The sequence below is a fragment of the Pelophylax lessonae genome, assembly GCF_965119305.1.
Source record: "Pelophylax lessonae genome assembly, chromosome: 11".
NCBI classification, from domain to species: Eukaryota; Metazoa; Chordata; class Amphibia; order Anura; family Ranidae; genus Pelophylax; species Pelophylax lessonae.
This window is the reverse complement of record NC_138778.1, coordinates 225,126,376-225,147,017: the sequence shown is the minus strand read 5'-3', so window position 1 is coordinate 225,147,017 and position 20,642 is coordinate 225,126,376. Positions and strand designations below refer to the sequence as shown.

General features: G+C 46.2%; 2 protein-coding genes across 2 annotated transcripts in view; one reads left to right on the top strand and one right to left on the bottom strand.

Annotated features, from left to right (window-relative positions):
- The window catches only part of BCAS4 (breast carcinoma amplified sequence 4), a 1,047,728-nt gene that overhangs the window by 314,413 nt on the left and 712,673 nt on the right, over positions 1 to 20,642 (top strand). The window lies entirely within an intron of this gene.
- RIPOR3 (RIPOR family member 3) overlaps positions 1 to 20,642 on the bottom strand; it is a 265,471-nt gene that overhangs the window by 13,621 nt on the left and 231,208 nt on the right. Inside the window, exons 14-17 of the mRNA XM_082272182.1 lie at positions 18,263 to 18,405; positions 17,510 to 17,648; positions 13,086 to 13,221; positions 11,437 to 11,598 (exon numbers count right to left, since the gene is read on the bottom strand). Of these exons, the coding sequence (XP_082128308.1) occupies positions 11,437 to 11,598; positions 13,086 to 13,221; positions 17,510 to 17,648; positions 18,263 to 18,405 (580 nt within the window). The remainder of the gene's footprint in view (positions 1 to 11,436; positions 11,599 to 13,085; positions 13,222 to 17,509; positions 17,649 to 18,262; positions 18,406 to 20,642) is intronic.

Below are 20,642 nucleotides of genomic sequence, written 5' to 3'. Positions count from 1 at the left end.
AGGTATTATCGATAGCACTCGGTTTCGGGTGGGTACACCACTAGTTAGGAAACCAAGTGCTATCCTCAATCACATTCACTTGCAGGTAGTAGTGTAGTGGGTCTTAGGTCGATGCTATGGAAGGAGCCACCCTCCTGGGAGGGAAGCTAGACCATTTCTTAGTGAAATGGGTGGCAGAGTTCGTGGGGTGAAGGAGCAAGCCCGTAGCTTCTATGTCACGGAGAATATGTAGGCTATTCGTTAACTCTGTAAGAGTTGGGGGGGACGCCTCCATCCAATGTTTTAATATCAGCCTTCTCGCTATCATTAGACAAGTCATCAGCCAAGGCGTGTGGCCAGTTAGGTGTTTCCAACTGCTCTTCGGGATAGACAAAGCCTTATGATTGGTATATCCAAACAGTAGGAGGTAAATATCCTTAGGGAGTTGGATTCCAGTATAACGTTGTACATAGCGCAGAGTTTTGTCCCAAAAGGTGGAGATAGGCTGGCAGGTCCAAAACTTGTGAAGTAGAGAAGGGTGGAGTTCGTTACAATGCGTACAATGATGGTGAAAAGTATCCGGGGACCATCGGAGATGAGGAATATACGCTCTGTGGAGTATTTTAAATTGCTGTTCCCTCCAGAACTCATTAGCGATGTATTTGCGGGTGGTAAGTTAGCCTGATAGGATTTTTTGGTGCGCTTCATCCGAGTGGAGGACTTTATTCCAAGATTTAGCTACGGTAGTTGCAAGTCCTTGGGACAGTTCCGTATGTAGGGGCTTGTATAAGTGAGAGATTTTGTGTTTATTGTGTTGCAGCCAGGAGTCCACTAGGGAGGGTTTAAAACGTCCTTGTGATGGTAGATAAATGGAGTTCACAAAGCTGATGCACTGTCTATAATATAGATAATGACTTGAAGGAATGTTATACTTAGTGGAAAAGGCTGTAAAGGACAGAGGTTGTCCGGTGGAAGTATCAAATAACTGCGCAAACCGTTTTACCCCCCACCTTGTCCAATCCCCATATGCAGTATATTGCTGGGCTTGTGGAAACATGGGGTGTCCATGTATAGGCAAATATTGGGAAAGGCGTTGGGGGGTGCCAAGTCGCCGTCTCACCTCCCTCCATGCCACCACCGTATCTCTCAGTAAGAGATTATGCCTCAAGTGTATTGGGAAATCCCCTGTTCCACAATGCAGCAAGGCTGCTAAGTCGTACGGAGCGGCCATGTGGGTTTCTAAAGTAAAGTTGGTGTATCTCGACTCACGGCTCAGCCAATCTAGACAACCCCGCATGAGACACACAATGTTGTACATTCTCGTATTGGGGAGATCTAGTCCCCCTGCCTGCTTGGCCAAGTGAAGCTTTGCTAGTGCAATTCTGGGTCTCTTGCCCCTCCAAATAGAGGAAGTGACTGCCTTGTGTAGACGTTGGACATCGGAATGCTTGAGTAGAAGTGGGATAGTTTGAAGAGGGTAGAGGAGTTTTGGAAAGGTGGCCATTTTGTATAGATAGCATCTGCCAGAAACTGACAAAGGAAGGTTCGCCCAGTTTTTAAGTTCCGCAATCATTTTATCAATGGTCGGGGTGAAGTTTAAGTGGTAAAGGGAGGATGGGAATCTCCCTATTTTGACCCCCAAGTAAGTGATATGGCTGGAGGTGACTCTAAGAGGAGAGGCAGATGCCCAGGAGGGGGTGCGCGTGGAGTTCAAAGGAAGTATTTCGCTTTTGGAAAAGTTGATGCGGAGGCCAGAGCAGCGTCGGTATGTATCAAAAACGCCCTGTATTATGGGTAGATCGTGTTCGGGGTCGGAAGTAAATATCAGTACGTCGTCTGCGAACATCGCTGTACGCAATTCATCTGGGCCCACTTTTATCCCCCGAAGCTCAGGATGCGACAGCATTAATCTCGAGAGTGGCTCTACTGCTAGATTGAAGAGCAGAGGAGACAATGGACAGCCTTGGCGCGTCCCTTTGAACAAACGGAAAGAAGGAGAAATATGACCAGCTATCACAACCTGTGCCTCGGGGGAGGCATACATAGTCCGTATCAAATGAAGAAAAGGGCCAGAAAAGCCCAGGTGCACTAATACTCTGTCTAGCCATTGGATGTTGACATTGTCGAATGCTTTTTCAGCATCGAGTGTTATTATGGCTGCTTGGTTGTGGGGGTCTGCCTCTGACATTTCTAGCGCTGTCAGGACCTTTCGTAAATTGGAGGTGGCCGACCTTCCCTTAACAAAACCAGATTGGGTCGGGTGTACAAGAGAAGGTAGTATGGAGGCCAATCTATCAGCCATGATCTTGGATAATAGCTTGGAGTCCACATTAAGAAGTGAGATTGGCCTGTAGGAGCCTGGGTCCACAGGATCTTTACCCTTCTTGTAGATTAATTTAATATACGCCTGATATCCCGTTGGTAAATAGGCATTGCCGTGAATGATGTGGTTGAACACAGACAGCAGAGTGGGGGCAATCGTATCTACTGCTAGTTTATAAAATTCTGGGGTGTACCCGTCCGGACCGGGAGACTTGCCTAAGGACAATTGTGTGATGGATTTCGTTATCTCTGCCAGTGAGATGGGGGCGTTAAGGAGATTTAATTGATCCCGTGGGACTTGGGTGAGGGTGACTGAGGAGAGCCATTGCGAGGCTGCGTCCTCGTCGTACGGTTCGTAGCTGTATAATTTTTTGTAAAAGGCCTCGAAGGTCTGATTGATTGCCTCTGGAGATTCCACAATCTGACCATCCGCGTTTTTTAGCTGGGTGACATGTGTAGGTGTGAATGTTCCTCTGCAGAGGGAGGCTAGCAGTTTCCCTGGCTTGTTGCCAAATGAATGATACTTCCAGTCTTGATGAGACTTATATAAAAGTTCCCTGGTCTCAGCCCACCCGTCAAAGGCCGCCTTAGCCTCTCGCCACTTTTCTCTATGAAGCATAGAGTTAGATTTATTTAGCTTGGCCTGTGCCTCACGTAAGGTGTCACTGGCTTCTCTAAATGCCTTAGCTATATTCTTTTTGTATGCTGAGGCATAAGAAATAATCCGACCCCGGAGTACTGCTTTACCAGCCTCCCACAGGAGTATTGGCGATGTGGACGGAGAGGCGTTAGTGGCCAAGAAATCCCGCCATGTGTCCCTGACGAGTGAGGTAACCCCAGGGTCCTTGGCTAAATAAGAGGGGAACCTCCACAGTCTAAGAGACGGTTTGTCAGCAACTAAGGTGAGGTCGACTGAAACTGGGGCATGATCAGATATCGCAATATCATGAATTTTCGGGGAGACCGCACAGGGGAGCAAAAGGTGATTTACGAAAATGTAATCTATTCTCGTGAGCGTGTGGTGAGGGTTGGAGTAAAAGGAGAATTCTCTACCATCTGGGTTGTTTAGGCGCCAAATGTCCGTGAGTCGCAGACTGTCCGTAAAATTCAATAAGAGGGAGGAGTGGTGAGGATGTTTTGGGGGAGGAGCACCGGCTGCATATGATTTATCTTCAGTGTGCTGCATAAGCTGATTGAAATCACCTGCCACTAGTAAAGGGAGATGTAAGTGCGGTGCCAGGATTTGTGTCAGCATTTGGAAAAAGGAAGGGGAGGGAACATTGGGGGCATAGACCCCTGCCAAGACCCAGTCTTGTTGGTCAGCAGTGAATTGGACAACAGCTACCCTACCTTCCTTATCTTGATAAATGGGCTGGGCCGTGGCTGCAAAATGTTTGTGTACCAAGATTAGTACCCCGGATTTGCCCTTCACCGCGGGGGATCCAAAAACGTGTCCCACCCAGAGTTTTTGCATACGGTGGAAATCCTTCGCTTCTAAATGTGATTCCTGCAGGACAGCAATGTCGGCTCCCAGGCGTTTAAGATGCCTGAGAACCGCCATTCTTTTGTTTGGAGACCTAAGCCCTTTCACGTTCCATGAAACTATCGTCATGGGGGATCGTAGTCAAGTGGCTGATCCGCGAGTCGAGTAGCAATAAAAAAAGGTACCTGGAAACACAGTGTGACGCACAGTTGGGAATAACAGAACCTCTGTGTATGTTGCATGTCAAACATATCAAAGAGTAACACTAATCTAAAATAGTCAAAGGGTGAAAGCCCAACAAGGGCCTGGGAAGTTAAGGGAAGTGTGAAAACCATAAGGAGTGCAAACTTCACTTTTTTCCTCATCAAGAAAGCAATCGGACAGACAGCGTTACCGGCTTGGAAGGGTTGTTGTCCATGACGAGATGTAATAAGCCAGCGATATCCGATATTTCAACGGTGGGGCATCAGCAGCCCGGAGGCTCAGCATAGACAACAAAACCTCAAGACGACTAGCCCCCTGCACCAGTAAAAACAAAAAAAAAAAAAGAAAAAAAAACCATATAGACCTATACATATAGGTTAAAGCATGCAATATCACATAGATTACTAGACAATAAGACATCTCAGCAATATTAAACATCATAGAACCTGAGGGAGACATCACGGCCGCAGCTGGAGTAAGAGCAGAGACACCAGGTGAGAAATCGCCTGAGACGAATAATGAAAAAAAAAAAAAAAAAGGCGAATTGGGTGTCAACTGCTGGACCTTAGCGGGAAACGTGGGCAAATGAGAGAGAGTCAAGACATAAATCAGCGATTCCAGGAGCGGGAAGAAGAGGGACCATTGGTGCGCTGCTTTTTGGCTGATCCTTTCCTGGGGCTCCGTTGTTCCCTGGCACCTTGGGGGCGCTGAAGTGGAGGAGTGGATGGAGGATCCAGTGTTATACTGAAGTGTCGTTGCATAAAATGTGTAGCTTCCTCTGGGTGCGTGAACGACTTTTGCTCCCCCGATAGATCCGACAGGCGTAGCGTGGCAGGATATGCCAGGGTAAATTTTATGGCCTTTTGATACAGGGCCTGACATATCGGCTGAAAGGCTTTGCGGCGGCGGGAAACTTCCTGCGAATAGTCCGCGAAAATCAGCAGTTTTTGGCCATCAAGTTGTAGAGCTTTTGAATTGCGAAATGATTTAAGAATGTTCTGCCTGTCCACATAGTTCAGGTACCTCACTATGACGGGGCGCGGAGTACGTCTTTCGTTAGAAGGGGCACCCAGACGGTGGGCTCTTTCCACTGTACACGGGGACGTGATTCCCAGGGCCAGAGGCAAGCGAGTCATAGCAATGTCCATGAGAGACTCTGCCCCTTGGGACTCGGGAAGACCAATGATCCGGAGGTTATTTCTCCTAGATCTGTTCTCCAAATCATCTATCTTTTCCAGGAGATATTTCTGTGTTTGCTTGGTTTGGTGATCCAAAGCAAATGAGCCCTGCAGCTCATCCTCCATGTCGGAGACTCTATGCTCCAGATCAGAGATCCTTTGGGAGTGCTCTCCCATGTCCTTCCTGAGCTGTGCCATCCCTAGTGCTATGGCCTTATCCACCGCTTCGGTGATGGTGGGAGAGAGCAGGGATGCCACAGCCTGAGCCAGAGAGGCTATCTGTGCGTCTGGCAGCGGTGACTGACCTGGTGCTGCAGGTGCGGGCGGGAGAGATGCGTCCGCCATGTCCGCCTCCGTGCAGGCCTGAGGTGGAGCCGCGGCCTTGATTTGCGGAGCGGCGGATGATCCGCCGTGGTGCAGGAATCGATCCATTCCACTGCGTCTCCGGGCAGAGAGGAGGTGGATCGCCGGGTCAGAGTGTTGCTGGCGACGGTGGAAAAGGTTTTATAAGCGGTAATTCCCGGAGCCGCTGTCCCACGCTGCCTCTTACATGGGCGCCGGAACCGGAAGTTACTATTGTTTTTACATGAATAAAATACGGTTTTGACATATTGCACTAGTGGAGGCTTTATTTTGTCCCCACGTGCTTTGGAGTTCCGGTGAATTATTAATGGTGAACTAGAAGGCGATTCCTTCCATTGGGCCATACATGTCAACGTGATTCCTGCCCATTCACGAGAGTGGATGAGCATGGTGTTCTGGTGAGTTGCCATTTTGTACTTTATTCCCGGAACTTTGTGGTGGAAACAGAGGTGATCCCCTTACATCTCACGATTATTTGGATCTCTGTTGGAACACACATCATTTCTCCTGCACTTTTGGCTGAAAGGACTGTGGGACATTTTAGTGATTTTTAATTCAATATTTTTCACTGGTGTTTTAACCTTGATGCCTGTACTATGATAATTCAAGATTGTCATTGCTTGCGCTACTAATATTTGTTATTGCTCTTGATCAAATATTATCTTTTATCAAATACTTATGTTACTCACTGAACTGCAACTTAATTTATAGCATTTGTTTTATGTGTTTTTTCTGGATTTCTGGTTGATATTCTGTCTCTATCACCTATGATAATATTATAGACCCTTAATTTCTTTGTAAAGGGGCAAACTTACATAATCTGCAGTGGATCAACTGATTATTTTCCCCACTGTATGTCTGCTTGCCAGACGATTCTGGGTGCCTTATCCCTGTAATTGTTTTCATCTGTTCACCCTCCTTTGTCCTGATGAAGTGACTCTACTGCGAAACGCGTTGATATACATCTGGATTTGAAGTAGCCTGTCTGTATATCCTGCTATACCAATATGTTTGTGCATTAGGTGCAGGCTATTAGGTTACTGATCCAGTGGAGGGTATATGCATTGATTTTAACTATTGGGCTCACTCTGCCCTGCTTTCATGTATTGTCTGTTTTTAATCATATTGTAATAAAATATGAATTCTTATATTTACGATGGTCTCCTAGTGTGCCTACAAACTCCGTACACAAGGGCTCGGTTGGAGATATTTCTCTTATCCGGACCTCATATATTTTTTTATAATTTACACTATATTACCAAAAGTATTGGGACGGCCTGTCTTTACACACACAAGAACTTTAATGGCATCCCACTCTGTAGGGTTCAATATTGAGTTGGCTCATCCTTTGCAGCTATAACAGCTTCAACTCCTCTAGGAAGGCTGTCCACAAGGTTTAGGAGTGTGTCTATGGAAAAGTTTGACCATTCTTCCAAAAGCGCATTTTAAGAGGTCAGGCACTGATGTTGGATGAGAAGGCCTGTCTCACAGTCTCCGCTCTAATTCATCCCACAGGTGTTCTGTTGGGTTGCAGGCAAGTTCCTCGACCCCAAACTTGCTCATCCATGTCTTTATTTTGTGCACTGGTCCAAATCATTTGGTGGAGGGGGGATTATGGTGTGGGTTGTTTTTCAGGGGTTGGGCTTCGCCCCTTAGTTCCAGTGAAGGGAACTCTTATGGCGTCAACATACCAAGACATTTTGGACAATTTCATGCTCCCAACTTTGTGGGAAGAGTTTGGGGATGGCCCCTTCCTGTTCCAACATGACTGCGCACCAGTGCACAAAGCAAGGTCCATAAAGACATGGATGAGCGAGTTTGGGGCAGAGGAATTTGACTGGCCTGCAACCCAACAGAATACCTTTGGGATGAATTAGAGCCAAGACTGTGAGTCAGGCCTGACCTCACAAATGCGCTTCTGGAGGAATGGTCAAACATTCCCATAGACACTCCTAAACCTTGTGAACAGTCTTCCCAGAAGAGTTGAAGCTGTTATAGCTGCAAAGGGTGGGCCAACTCAATATTGAACCCTACGGACTAAGACTGGGATGCCATTAAAGTTCAAGGCAGGCGTCCTAATACTTTTGGTAATATAGTGTATTTGGATGTGGCACTTCGAAAGTTGTTCTTTATCTTATTTTAGACAACACTGGTTTTTCAGGGGATCCGTGTCACCAGCTATAAATCGATGGTTTGAGTTGATTGTAACGGGTTAATCTGATACAGATCAGTGATCCGCGCTGGATCAGGTACATGGAAGATTTGGTTACAGTCTGGAAAATGTCGGCACACGCGGCCCGGAGCGGAGCGTGCTGGGATCAGAGACTGCGGAGCTGCGTAATGGTTTTACCATGGACGGGGGCACTAGGAAATCCGATCGCACAAACACAGGAGGAAGAGATGTAAGTGGATAATGATTCCGACAGATCGCTGCCTCCTTCCCCAGCGTGGGCACGGCTCCCATTTCATTCAGGCTGTCTCTGTAACAGCCCATTTCAGCATCCGAGTCTGCCTAACACAGGATGAGCGGTCCGTGTAACGTGATCTGCCGGGAGAGGAACGGACGCTACGAGCCACATTTCCGCCTCCCCAGTGCCTGCAGACTCCATTATTCCAAGCCTCCGATATACGGAAACATTTCCCTTCCTATTACACGGCCTCAGCCTGCTCCCGCCATGCTCCGTCCTGGACGCAGGTTTGAGACATCTGCTCAAATTCTATCTGAAGGCTCCAGAATTATTCTGATGTTGCTAGCAATGAAATCTGACAGCGAATGTCGGGGATTTTTATGAGGGTTTTATGGATCTCCAAACAACATTGATAGGCTGTTTTATCTGTTCAGTCATTCTTGGGATTAACCACTTCTGGACCAGAAGGTTTCACCCCCTTGACCACTTCTGGATCAGAAGGTTTCACCCCCTTAACCACTTCTGGACCAGAAGGTTTTACCCCCCTTAACCACTTCTGGACCAGAAGGTTTTACCCCCCTTAACCACTTCTGGACCAGAAGGTTTTACCCCCTTAACCACTTCCGGACCAGAAGGTTTTACCCCCTTGACCACTTCTGGACCAGAAAGTTTTACCCCCTTAACCACTTCTGGACCAGAAGGTTTTACCCCCTTAACCACTTCTGGACCAGAAGGTTTCACCCCCTTGACCACTTCTGGACCAGAAAGTTTTACCCCCTTAACCACTTCCGGACCAGAAGGTTTTACCCCCTTAACCACTTCTGGACCAGAAGGTTTTACCCCCCTTAACCACTTCTGGACCAGAAGGTTTTACCCCCCTTAACCACTTCTGGACCAGAAAGTTTCACCCCCTTGACCACTTCTGGACCAGAAGGTTTCACCCCCTTGACCACTTCTGGACCAGAAAGTTTTACCCCCTTAACCACTTCCGGACCAGAAGGTTTTACCCCCTTAACCACTTCTGGACCAGAAGGTTTTACCCCCCTTAACCACTTCTGGACCAGAAGGTTTCACCCCCTTAACCACTTCTGGACCAGAAAGTTTCACCCCTTGACCACTTCTGGACCAGAAGGTTTTACCCCTTAACCACTTCTGGACCAGAAAGTTTTACCCCCTTAACCACTTCCGGACCAGAAGGTTTTACCCCCTTAACCACTTCTGGACCAGAAGGTTTTACCCCCCTTAACCACTTCTGGGACCAGAAGGTTTTACCCCCTTAACCAGTTCTGGACCAGAAGGTTTTACCCTCTTGACCCCTTCTGGACCGGAAGGTTTTGCCCCCTTAACCACTTCCGGACCAGAAGGTTTTACCCCCTTAACCACTTCTGGACCAGAAGGTTTTACCCCCCTTAACCACTTCTGGACCAGAAGGTTTTACCCCCCTTAACCACTTCTGGACCAGAAGGTTTCACCCCCTTAACCACTTCTGGACCAGAAAGTTTCACCCCCTTGACCACTTCTGGACCAGAAGGTTTCACCCCCTTGACCACTTCTGGACCAGAAAGTTTTACCCCCTTAACCACTTCCGGACCAGAAGGTTTTACCCCCTTAACCACTTCTGGACCAGAAGGTTTTACCCCCCTTAACCACTTCTGGACCAGAAGGTTTCACCCCCTTAACCACTTCTGGACCAGAAAGTTTCACCCCTTGACCACTTCTGGACCAGAAGGTTTTACCCCTTAACCACTTCTGGACCAGAAAGTTTTACCCCCTTAACCACTTCCAGACCAGAAGGTTTTACCCCCTTAACCACTTCTGGGACCAGAAGGTTTTACCCCCTTAACCAGTTCTGGACCAGAAGGTTTTACCCTCTTGACCACTTCTGGACCGGAAGGTTTTGCCCCCTTAACCAGTTCTGGACCAGAAGGTTTTACCCCCTTAACCAGTTCTGGTCTGGACCAGCACAGCAGTCCGAAGAAACTTTATACAGTATTTCAAAAGAATCACAAGGTGCAACATTTCGGAGTCACGCAGGACCCCTTCGCCAGGCATGTGATAAAAGATTATAAACTAGGAGAAAGATTTATGTCGGTTTTATTTATTTATTTATATATTTTACTAGCAATGGCGGTGCTCTATGACATTGCGGCGGACAGATCGGACCCCCTCACTGACATTTTTGACACTTTTGGGGGGACCAGTGACATTACTACAGTAATCAGTGCTAAAAATATGCACTGTCACTGTAATAATGACACTGGCAGGGAAGAGGTTATCACCAGGGGCAATCAAAGGGTTAAATGTGTACATAGGGGGTGCTTTCTAACTGTGTGGGGGATGGGCTTACTGAATGAACACAGAGACCTGTGTTCCTAAATAGGAGGATCCCTGTGTACATAAGTGACAGAACAGCGGATTGCTGTGTTTACAACGGCAGACTGCCGTTCTGTCTCCATGGGGAGCGATCATAGGTGTCCGGCAGACATTGCAGCCTGCTGATTGGCTCCCCCTGTGGCCAATCGGTGCATGCGCACACCTCCCGCGGTGGTCCCGCGAAGCGACGTACAGGTACGCTGTTTCACGGGACAGAGCCGACCTGCCGCAGTAAAACTACAGAGACTGTTCGGCAAGCGGTTAAAGGGGCTGAAATGTCTGTATGATGCAGAGAGCACCTGGAGTCTGGCAGTCCCCGCCACACCGACTGCCTACCAGCTTCAAAGTGTGTTTAACAGCGTCAAAAACCAGTTCCTGTTTCCTCTTCAATATATTATATTGTCAAAAGTATTGGGACGCCTGCCTTTACACGCACATGAACTTTAATGTCATCCCAGTCTTAGTCTGTAGGGTTCAATATTGAGTTGGCCCACCCTTTGCAGCTATAACAGCTTCAACTCTTCTGGGAAGGCTGTCCACAAGGTTTAGGAGTGTGTCTATGGGAATGTTTGACCATTCTACGAGAAGCGCATTTGTGAGGTCAGGCACTGATGTTGGAGAGAAGACCTGGCTCACAGTCTCTGCACTAATTCCTCCCAAAGGTGGTCTATCAGGTTGAGGTCAGGACTCTGTGCAGGCCAGTCAAGTTCCTCAAGGTCCACAAGGTTTAGGAGTGTGTCCATGGGAATGTTTGACCATTCTTCCAGAAGAGAATTTGTGAGGTCAACCCGATAGAACATGTGTTCTATCGGGTTGAGGTGCAGGCCAGTCATGTTCCTCCACCCCAAACTCGCTCATCCATGTCTTTATGGACCTTGCTTTGTGCACTGTTATACAAGCTGTACACTCACTACTTTACATTGTAGCAAAGTGTCATTTCTTCAGTCTTGTCACATGAAAAGATAGAATAAAATATTTACAAAAATGTGAGGGGTGTTCTCTTGTGGGATACTGTAAATCTATATGGAGTGAATACAGAAATCTTCATTATGCCCAGTTATGATCCGATTGTAGCACAGGACTAGCAAACCTTGACAGCATTCGGTGACGTCGGCCAGCACCTCACCTGCCTCCAGCTGTCCCGGGTACTTCCCCTTGATTTTCGTCACAAACATTTTCTTGAGTCGGTTGAGGAAGGTCTCCACCGAGCAGAACCAGAGGCACTCCGGCTGTGTACAGCTCTCCCACAGCTGCAGGAAATGTCGGATCTTCTTGGTCTTGGGGAAGACTGCAGAGAGACAGAAAAGAAACCAAAAACTCACTCAGGGAATGTCATCTTTTTAGTATCACAACATGCTCTGGACAAATGATGAAGCCATCGTCACAGCATAAAAGTGTAAGAACAAAAACTGATGAATGGACTGCAAATCACAGTCCAGTGTTAGAAAAGTTGGCCATGGGCAGGCAGATATCTGTAGGCTGGGAGACCAGTAGTGTTGGGATCCACCAATGTTTCTTGTCAAACCCTCCGAAGGATGAAGATGGCACATACGTAGTTACCACCTTCCTTCCCTCTTCTTTCTAATAATTCTATTGATCAGAAGCAATTGTTCTTGCCCCTAAGGATCATTCTTAATGGCTCAATCCTTTTCCAAGTATCTCATCAGGTTGTTTATTGGAGGAGAGTTGGGCCATTTACAGACCGAAAGGGTGCAACAATTACTTTTCACTTAGGAAGGACCACATTGGATGGAAGATGGGGACTGGATAAGCAGTGTCAGAGTTGGTTGTCAAAGAAATACAAAGAGGGGTAGAAGAACCCTGCACTCTGTACATAGTGCACCACTGAACCATGCACTCTGTATGTAGTACACCTCTGAACCCTACACTCTGCATGTAGTGCACCACTGAACCCTGCACTCTGTATGTAGCACACATCTGAACCCTGCACTCTGTACGTAGTGCACCACTGAACCCTACACTCTGAATGTACCACAAATCTGAACCCTGCATTCTGTACGTAGTGCACCACTGAACCATGCACTCTGTATGTAGTACACCTCTGAACCCTGCACTCTGTATGTAGTGCACCACTGAACCATGCACTCTGTATGTAGTACACCTCTGAACCCTACACTCTGCATGTAGTGCACCACTGAACCCTGCACTCTGTATGTAGCACACATCTGAACCCTGCACTCTGTACGTAGTACACCACTGAACCCTACACTCTGAATGTACCACAACTCTGAACCCTGCATTCTGTACGTAGTGCACCACTGAACTATGCACTCTGTATGTAGCATACCTCTGAACCCTGCACTCTGTACATAGTGCACCACTGAACCATGCACTCTGTATGTAGTACACCTCTGAACCCTACACTCTGTACGTAGCGCACCACTGAACCCTGCACTCTGTATGTAGCATACCTCTGAACCCTGCACTCTGTACATAGTGCACCACTGAACCATGCACTCTGTATGTAGTACACCTCTGAACCCTGCACTCTGTATGTAGTACACCTCTGAACCCTGCAATCTGTATGTAGCACACCTCTGAACCTTGCACTCTATACGCAGTGTACTTCTGCACCCTGAACTCTGTACGTAGCGTAATCTTGAACCCTGCTCTCTGTACGTAGCGCACTCCAGATACAACCGGCCCTTTGAAGGCAACCATACTGCTGATATGGCCCAAGATGACATGGAGTTTGACACCCCTGCTTTAAGAAGTAAACTGAGTGTGTGAAGAGGAGGGGGGAGCTATACTTACTGTCTTCAATAGACACCTTCTCCTCCGCCTTCTGGAAATAGATGATAGACAAATCCTGCAGGACTTCTCTCTGCCAGGACAGTTCCTCCACAAGATGGTTCTGTATGAGCCGTGCTGTGTTCCGGGACATCAGCTTCTGCAATAAAACCACCAAGAACACAGTGTGGGAGGGTTAGAACCCCTGGATGGATTTAGGTTCACCCTCTTTATTTGTCCTGTCACAAGGGTTAAAAATCTAAAATGTCACCATAACAGGAATAGAGGGGAAATCTTCCAATAGGGATAACTATTCAGTGACCATTGTCTAAGCTGGGATATCCCTCACTTTAGGGAGATTTCCTGTTGTGACTTTGGGAATGTGAAAAGGATGAGGTCACCACAGACCTGTGAGTTGAGTAAATCTTTACAGCAGATGATAAGAGGTCGGAAGAGAAGGCCAATGCATATCAAGGCCTCAATATTTACCCTTCATCAGGGCTTACATGCTGGCAGGTCACAGATCGGATTGGTTGAACTGGATGGACTGGTGTCTTTATTCAACCTTAAATACTATGTAACAGACCAGCAACCCGAATAGGCATTTGACTTATCATTTTAACTTGCATTTTGTTGTCCAGTATTCTCATTTACTGCCAAGTGGGGATGGACCCAACGACCCCCTGTTCGGTTCGCAGCAGAACTCCCAAACAGGAAAAGTTCTAACCCGAACGGGGAATCCCATTAAAGTCTATAGGAGTTGAACAAGAAAAATGCCCGTTTTGAAGGCTTATATGCAAGTAATTGGCCATAAAAGGGGTATGGGGGTCGGGGTACTGCACTGGGGACATGTATCAATAAAAAAACAAAGCAGTAATTTTAATTAAGCTTGAAGTGTGAGATACTGTATATCATTTTTTTTTTCCTCTTTTGGTTGAACTAGATGGACTTTTTTTTCAGCCAGACTAACTATGTAACTAAGCAAAGACATTCCAAATAAACCTGAGCCCACCAGAGCCCCCATTTCCATCAGAGTCCCCATCAGAGCCCCTCATATAGGATTTCCTATCAAAGTCCCCCCTTACATTGGATTCGCCCTTACATAAGGGTCCCCAGCAGAGTCTCTTCTTACATCAGAGGACCAGATAGGAGTCTTGCAGGGGCCCGTATAAGTTTGGAGACCCCTGGTCTGCATGAAATAATGAAGACTGGGGCACCTGTTTACTGCAAAGCCTGATATTCAATTTTGCATGGAGTGTTTCTTTATATCTTTGAATTTAACACATAACTCTTTTTTGTTATAATCATCTGTCAATCACTCTGCTCTCTCTAAAACAGAATTTTTCAACCAGAGTGTCCAGGAACCCTGGGGGGGTCTTTGAGGTTTCTTCAGGGGTGCCTTGGCAAAATGCCTAAAAACTGCCGCAAAATTGTATACAGGCCAGCATGTGGATGAAGGCTGCCTTTACTTGTACAAAAGTTTTTATTTAAGAAAAGGCATAAACATACAGCAATGCAAGGTATGTGCGTACAATATGGAAAAAAAAAATGGAACATACGAAACAGGTAGCTACAAAACAAGATACAAACATAGGGCATAAGCCAAACTGAAAACATTGTAAACCAGATAAATTTTATCAGCAAAAAGTCGTTAGATGGGGACCAAAAGTCCCCCTAGTGGCGTACAGTGCAATAAAAACAACAGGAGAAGAGATCCGAAAGTGTTCCATTGAGTAGGCATGGTCTCAAAGTACCGAGCTAGAAGAGAAAGCGGCACAAAGAGACAAAGGAAAAAGAGAGGAAAGAAAGAATGAGAAAAGGAGACAAAGAAAGAGACAACAATAGAAGAAGACTAAGGAGAGGATGGGGAAAAAGGAAGGGAGAACGGGTCCTGCGGGGCGAGCGACCGGGGGGCTTTAAAGGGAAAGAAGAGTGGTCTGAAATCTGGAAGGGGCAACATTCGAGATCCAGGGGTCCCCCACCTTAACCACTTACCGCATACAGACGTAGGGGTACGTCGGTAAACTTTGCGGGGTTATACCGGGATGATGCCTCTAGCTAGAGGCATCATCCCGGTACCGTGGTTTAGAGCCGACGGTTGGCTTTCCGTCGGTACCGACCGATGCCGCTCGATCGGTACCCGGGGGGGGCGGGAGGGGACATCCCCCCCTCCCGCCACCTTCCGTGGCTGTTACCGGGGCTCCCGTCCCACCAGGAGCCCCGAGCACCCAGCCGGCACGTTCGCCGGCTGGATGGAGTCCCGATCAAAGCCGGAAACGGCTTAGATCGGGTCTCCGATGACGTAACCCGGAGGCGGCGTCCATGACGTCACGTCCAGGTTACTGTGCTGCAAAAGGCGGCAAATTTGAAAAACGGCTGTATGCAAAAATGCCGTTTTCGGCGTTTTGAATACACGGAAGTGTAGTGGAGGGGTCTGGGGTCTTTTAGACCCTCGATCCCTCCATAAAGTGTACCTGTCACTACATATTGGTGTCACAAGGGATGTTTACATTGCTTGTGACAGCAATAAAAGTGATCAGATTTTTTTTTTTTTTTAAAACTTTAATAAAGTTAAAAAAATAAATGGGAAAAAAAAAAAAAAAATGTAGCCGCCCCCGTCACCGTTAGCTTGCGCACAAAAAAAACGTATATACGGAAGTCGAGCCGCAAATGAAATCGCTGTTCAAACCACACATGTGAGGTATCGCCGCAACCGCCAGAGCGTAAGCAATAATTAAAAAAAAAGAGCTACACTCTAACTCTAAACTGGTAACCATTAAATAAATTTAAAGCGTCGCAGATTGAGATCTCTATTGACCGTAGTTTGTCGCCATCCCACGGGGGGGGGGGGGGATGGGCGCAATGGGCGCAATTTTAAACCGTAACATGTTGGGTATCTATTTACTCTGCGTGACATGTTCTTTCACAATATTAAAAAAAAATGGGCTAACTTTACTGTTTAGTATTTTTTAAATGCAGTGAAATGTGATTTTTCAAAATTTTTCCAAAAAAATGGAGCTTTAAAGACCGCTACGCAAATACCGCGTGACAAAAAATATTGCAATGACCGACATTTTATTCTCCAGAGTCTTTGCTAAAAAAATATATATAATGTTTGGGGGTTCTAAGTAGTTTTCTAGGAAAAAATACTGGTTTTAACGCGTGAACAAAAAGTGTCCGAAATAGGGCTGGGGCTTAAGTGGTTAAGAAATTTGTCATGAGTATCAGAGACTATTGCGGTCAATTTTTCATTAATTAGAATATCATTTATACGGTTTTTGACCGCCTCAAAACTAAGCAACGGGGACTTCCAGGATCAGGTCATCGTCAATTTCGTAGCTGTAAACAAATGCTGGGCCAACTGACGTTGTTTACGGGTCAAGTCAGGTATAGGTTTGCATAGAAGCGCCTCATACGGGTCCCTCTTTAAAGTGACCTAAAGAATATTACGGAGCAAAGCATAAATCCTGATCCATAGTCTGCGCACCTTGGAGCATGTCCACCAAATGTGCGCCATGGTCCCCTCCTGAGCGAAACCACGAAAACACAAGGGAGAATACGCAGGTATAAATTTAGCCAGCCTAGCTGGGGTATAATACCATCTGTAAAACACCTTATATGCATTTTCCAGAATCAAGACATTTCGAGAACATTTTGAGAGAGCTGCCAGTCCTCTTCGTCCAGCCTGCCACCCAATTCCTGTTCCCAGTTAGAATGATAGAGCGTAAAAGGGGGTGTATCGCAAGAAACAATAGAGGCATATAGAAGGGATAGGAGTCCCGGTGAGTGGGGTCGTGCCCTGCAGAGGCTTTCAAACGGCGTGAGCGTATAGGGTAAAGGTTTATGTTTAATAAGTTGCTGAAGAAAATTATGGAGTTGCATTTATCGATAGTGTTCCCGCAAGGGTATATCATGTGAGGAGCGGAAGGCCCCAAAAGGGAATATCCTTGTAGGGCTGCCTTTTAGTTACACTAATTTACAGGTTTTCATTGCATTAAACCTTCTAGGTGCCGGCATCCTAATGACCACTGGCATCATCAGTTGATAAGGAGGATGTCAGTCACCTGCACAGCATCCTTGTTTGACCCTCCCCCATCCCCCTCCCCGTCAGTGTTGGGGTCACATTAGCTGAGTGATGGAGAAAAACTGAGGGAGAAGAGAAACATTGGAATAATAGTCAGTACCAGTTTGTAAAAGTGTATTTGCTTTGGAAGAATAAATCACCTCTAACGTTGGGTGTCCTACTTGGACTTGTGGATTTTGCTGCATCATATAAAACTATTAGACTAGCTTTTACATTTCAGAATGGGGTGCCTTGAGACTGTCCAACTTTTTAAAGAGTGCCTTGAATGAAAAAAAGTTGAGAAACCCTGCTCTAAAACATAGTGGTGTCATCTAAACCACCTTCCACCCCGAACATCCAAGAGTTCTCGGGAGAGGCCACCTACCTTCAGCAGTGCTTTGCAGATCTCCAGGTGGATGGACAGGAGGTTGTCCAGGTCCTGGTGTCCAGTGCTCTGTCCAGCGTGTTCCACTTCAGTGCTACAAGGGAAGGACCGAACAGCGGACTCGTTGATTGTGCCGTTACTGGAACACACACAAAATAATACGTCAGCAAAGCCAGAGATGACCCCGGACGAGCCACACACACAGGCAGACACTGGAGCGTAACTGCGGAACCTTCAAACTGCCTAGCGTGCCAATGCTCAGATTTGCTGAAATATCCCCTACTGTACCTAGGGCAGTGATGGCGAACCTTGGCACCCAAGATTATTTAGGAACTAAATTTCCCATGATGCTCAACTACACTGCAAAGTGCATGAGCATCATTGGAAATGTAGTTCCAAAACATCTGGGGTGCCAAGGTTCACCATCACTGACCTAGGGCAACTCCAGCATCTGATAACCAGAATTTGAAATATTTTGACAAATTGTGTGAATTCTGTGTGAAAACATTTATAAACAGACCCCATTAGCCTGCGAGGATGCTGGTTTCTGGATTCATAATATTTGCTGCTCATCGGTCAGCATGCCATCAGAAAGTCGCATGGCGTTGTAGCATACTATGGGAACGTTTCCATGACTATCAGTCATCTGATCTATATTATTTAATCCGAGCATTCGGTTTGGGTTCCCAGCTCCACGGACAGGAAATGCTGGAAATATTTGGAGCCTCTACACAGACACAATGTGTATTTTACCTCTTGCTGTGAGTCCGAACGCTGCCAAATACCGACATGTCGTCCGCGCTGAAATCTGCGTTGAGGAAGTCAAAACTCTCGAGCGCCGTCTCCTCAGTCAAACTGTCCATGGAGCTACGCGACTGGTTCACGGGGCGACTCGTCTGCAGGAAAGCGGGAATATGAATATAAAACCTGAGAAATTGGAGGCAAGCTGGACATACATCACTCAGCATTCAACCACCCTTAGGCCCCTTTCACACGGGCTTTCCGATCAGGTCCCTGTCAGTATTTCAGGCAGACCGGATTGGACGCTCCATGCACCTCTATGGAGCAGGGGATGTCTCCGCTGACACCAGCTGCTATCCGATCCGATCCTGTTTGTGAAATCCAGACGGATGGAAATCCTATTTCGGATTGGATCGGATGATAAAGGACAGGCGGACCATTTTCATCCGATCTCCCCATAGAGGAGAGCAGGGATCTGACAGCTCCGTCTCTGCAAAGTAAGCGGAGCTGTCATCTGCCTGCTCAGCGGGGATCGGCGGATCGATCCCCGCCGAGCAAAACGGAGTCCGCCGGTGTGAACGGACCCTAAGGCTGGCCACACACAGAAGATTTGACAAATGGATTGGTAAATGACACAATGGGGTTGATTTACTAAAGGCAAATAGACTGTGAACTTTGCAAAGTGCAGTTGCGCTCTGCAAGGGCAGTTACCCCAAAGCTTAGTAAATGAGGTAAAGCTTCCCTTTGCAAAGACCTCCCAATCACGTGCAAGGAAATTAAAAGAACTGCGTTTTTGCTTGCACATGATTGGATGATGGAAGTCAGCAGAGCTTCTGCTCATTTGCCAAGCTCTGGGGCATATGCTTGCTGCATTTGCAAAGTGCGCAGAGTATTTACCTTAACTACATCAACCCCATTGTTTCTGTAAACTGTTGCAAATTTCTGTCCGTCACCCCCTTGGGGAGATTATTCCTCACTTCCTTTGGTTATCACTTGGACAGGAAGTCACAGACAGCAATAAAAACATTGCAAGAAATGCAAACCATTCCTCATTCCACTAAAAATGTAAAAATGTGTCCCTTTAACCTTCCTAGCGGTATTCCCGAGCGTGACTCGGGGTTAGATTTTAGAGCCAAAAGCGGTAACCCCGAGCCACAATCGGGGTAGCGCTAGGAAGATCGCTGGATCCTGGTAGAGGTTTTACTTACCTTTTCTCCAGGATCCAGCGAAGAATGTGGGCGGTATGCGGCGGCGGAGCTTCCTCCTGATCGTCTGCGAGCCCCGGCTTCCGTCTCCGGCGACGTGACGTCCGCTGGGAAGGGGGGTGGACCCGGCGGCAAATTCAAATGTGAAACACACCAAACACACTGATACCATTCAAAATAAAATAAAGTCACATTATATTGCCCCCCAGTGCCCTTCCCTGGAGTTTTACTGTACTTTTTATGTATATATATATATATATATATATATATATATATACACAGTATATATATATATATACATATATACAGTATATATATATATATATATATATATATATACACGTATATATATATATATATATATATATATATATATATATGTGTAATTCTTGTGAATGAGCAGCCCAAACCAACTGTATACATTATATATATATATATATATATATATATATATATATATATAATATATGTATACATACATGTATATAATAAATGTATACAGTTGGTTTGGGCTGCTCATTCACAAGAATTACATGCAAAATAATGGTACCGCTTTCAGCACCTAAAATCCAACAGAATCATACCGCCAGGGAGGTTAATAGAAGATTCCCACAGGGCCACATAAAGCAAATCTGACAAAGGCCCCAACCATCCCTTTCTTTGTCAAAAACAAAATATTTTATTTGTGGTTGCTTTAAATCATTCCAATATTGTAAAGATCCTTCAAATCTTTAGTGGAGATTTGATGTAGCTGTGCATGGTAGCCAATTAGCTTCCAACTTCAGTTTGTTCAGTTAACCACTTGACCTCTGGAAGATTTACCCGTCCCCGCGACTAGGCCATTTTCTGCGATTCAGCACTGCGCTATTTTAACTGACAAATGCGCCGTCCTGCAACGCTGTACCTAAATAAAATTTGTATCATTTTTTTCCCCACAAATAGAGCCTTTTAATGGTGGTATTTGATCACCTCTGTGTTTTCTAATTTTTTGGACGATAAAAAAAAAAAAAAAAAGGTTGAAAATTTGAAAAAAAAAAAACCCAATATTTTTTACTTTGTTATAAAACATATCCAATAAAAAATAAAGTGCGACGCTGTACCCTAATAAAATTGATGTCCTTTTTGTACCCACAAATAGAGCTTTCTTTTGGTGGTATTTGATCATATCTGAGGTCTTTATTTTTTGC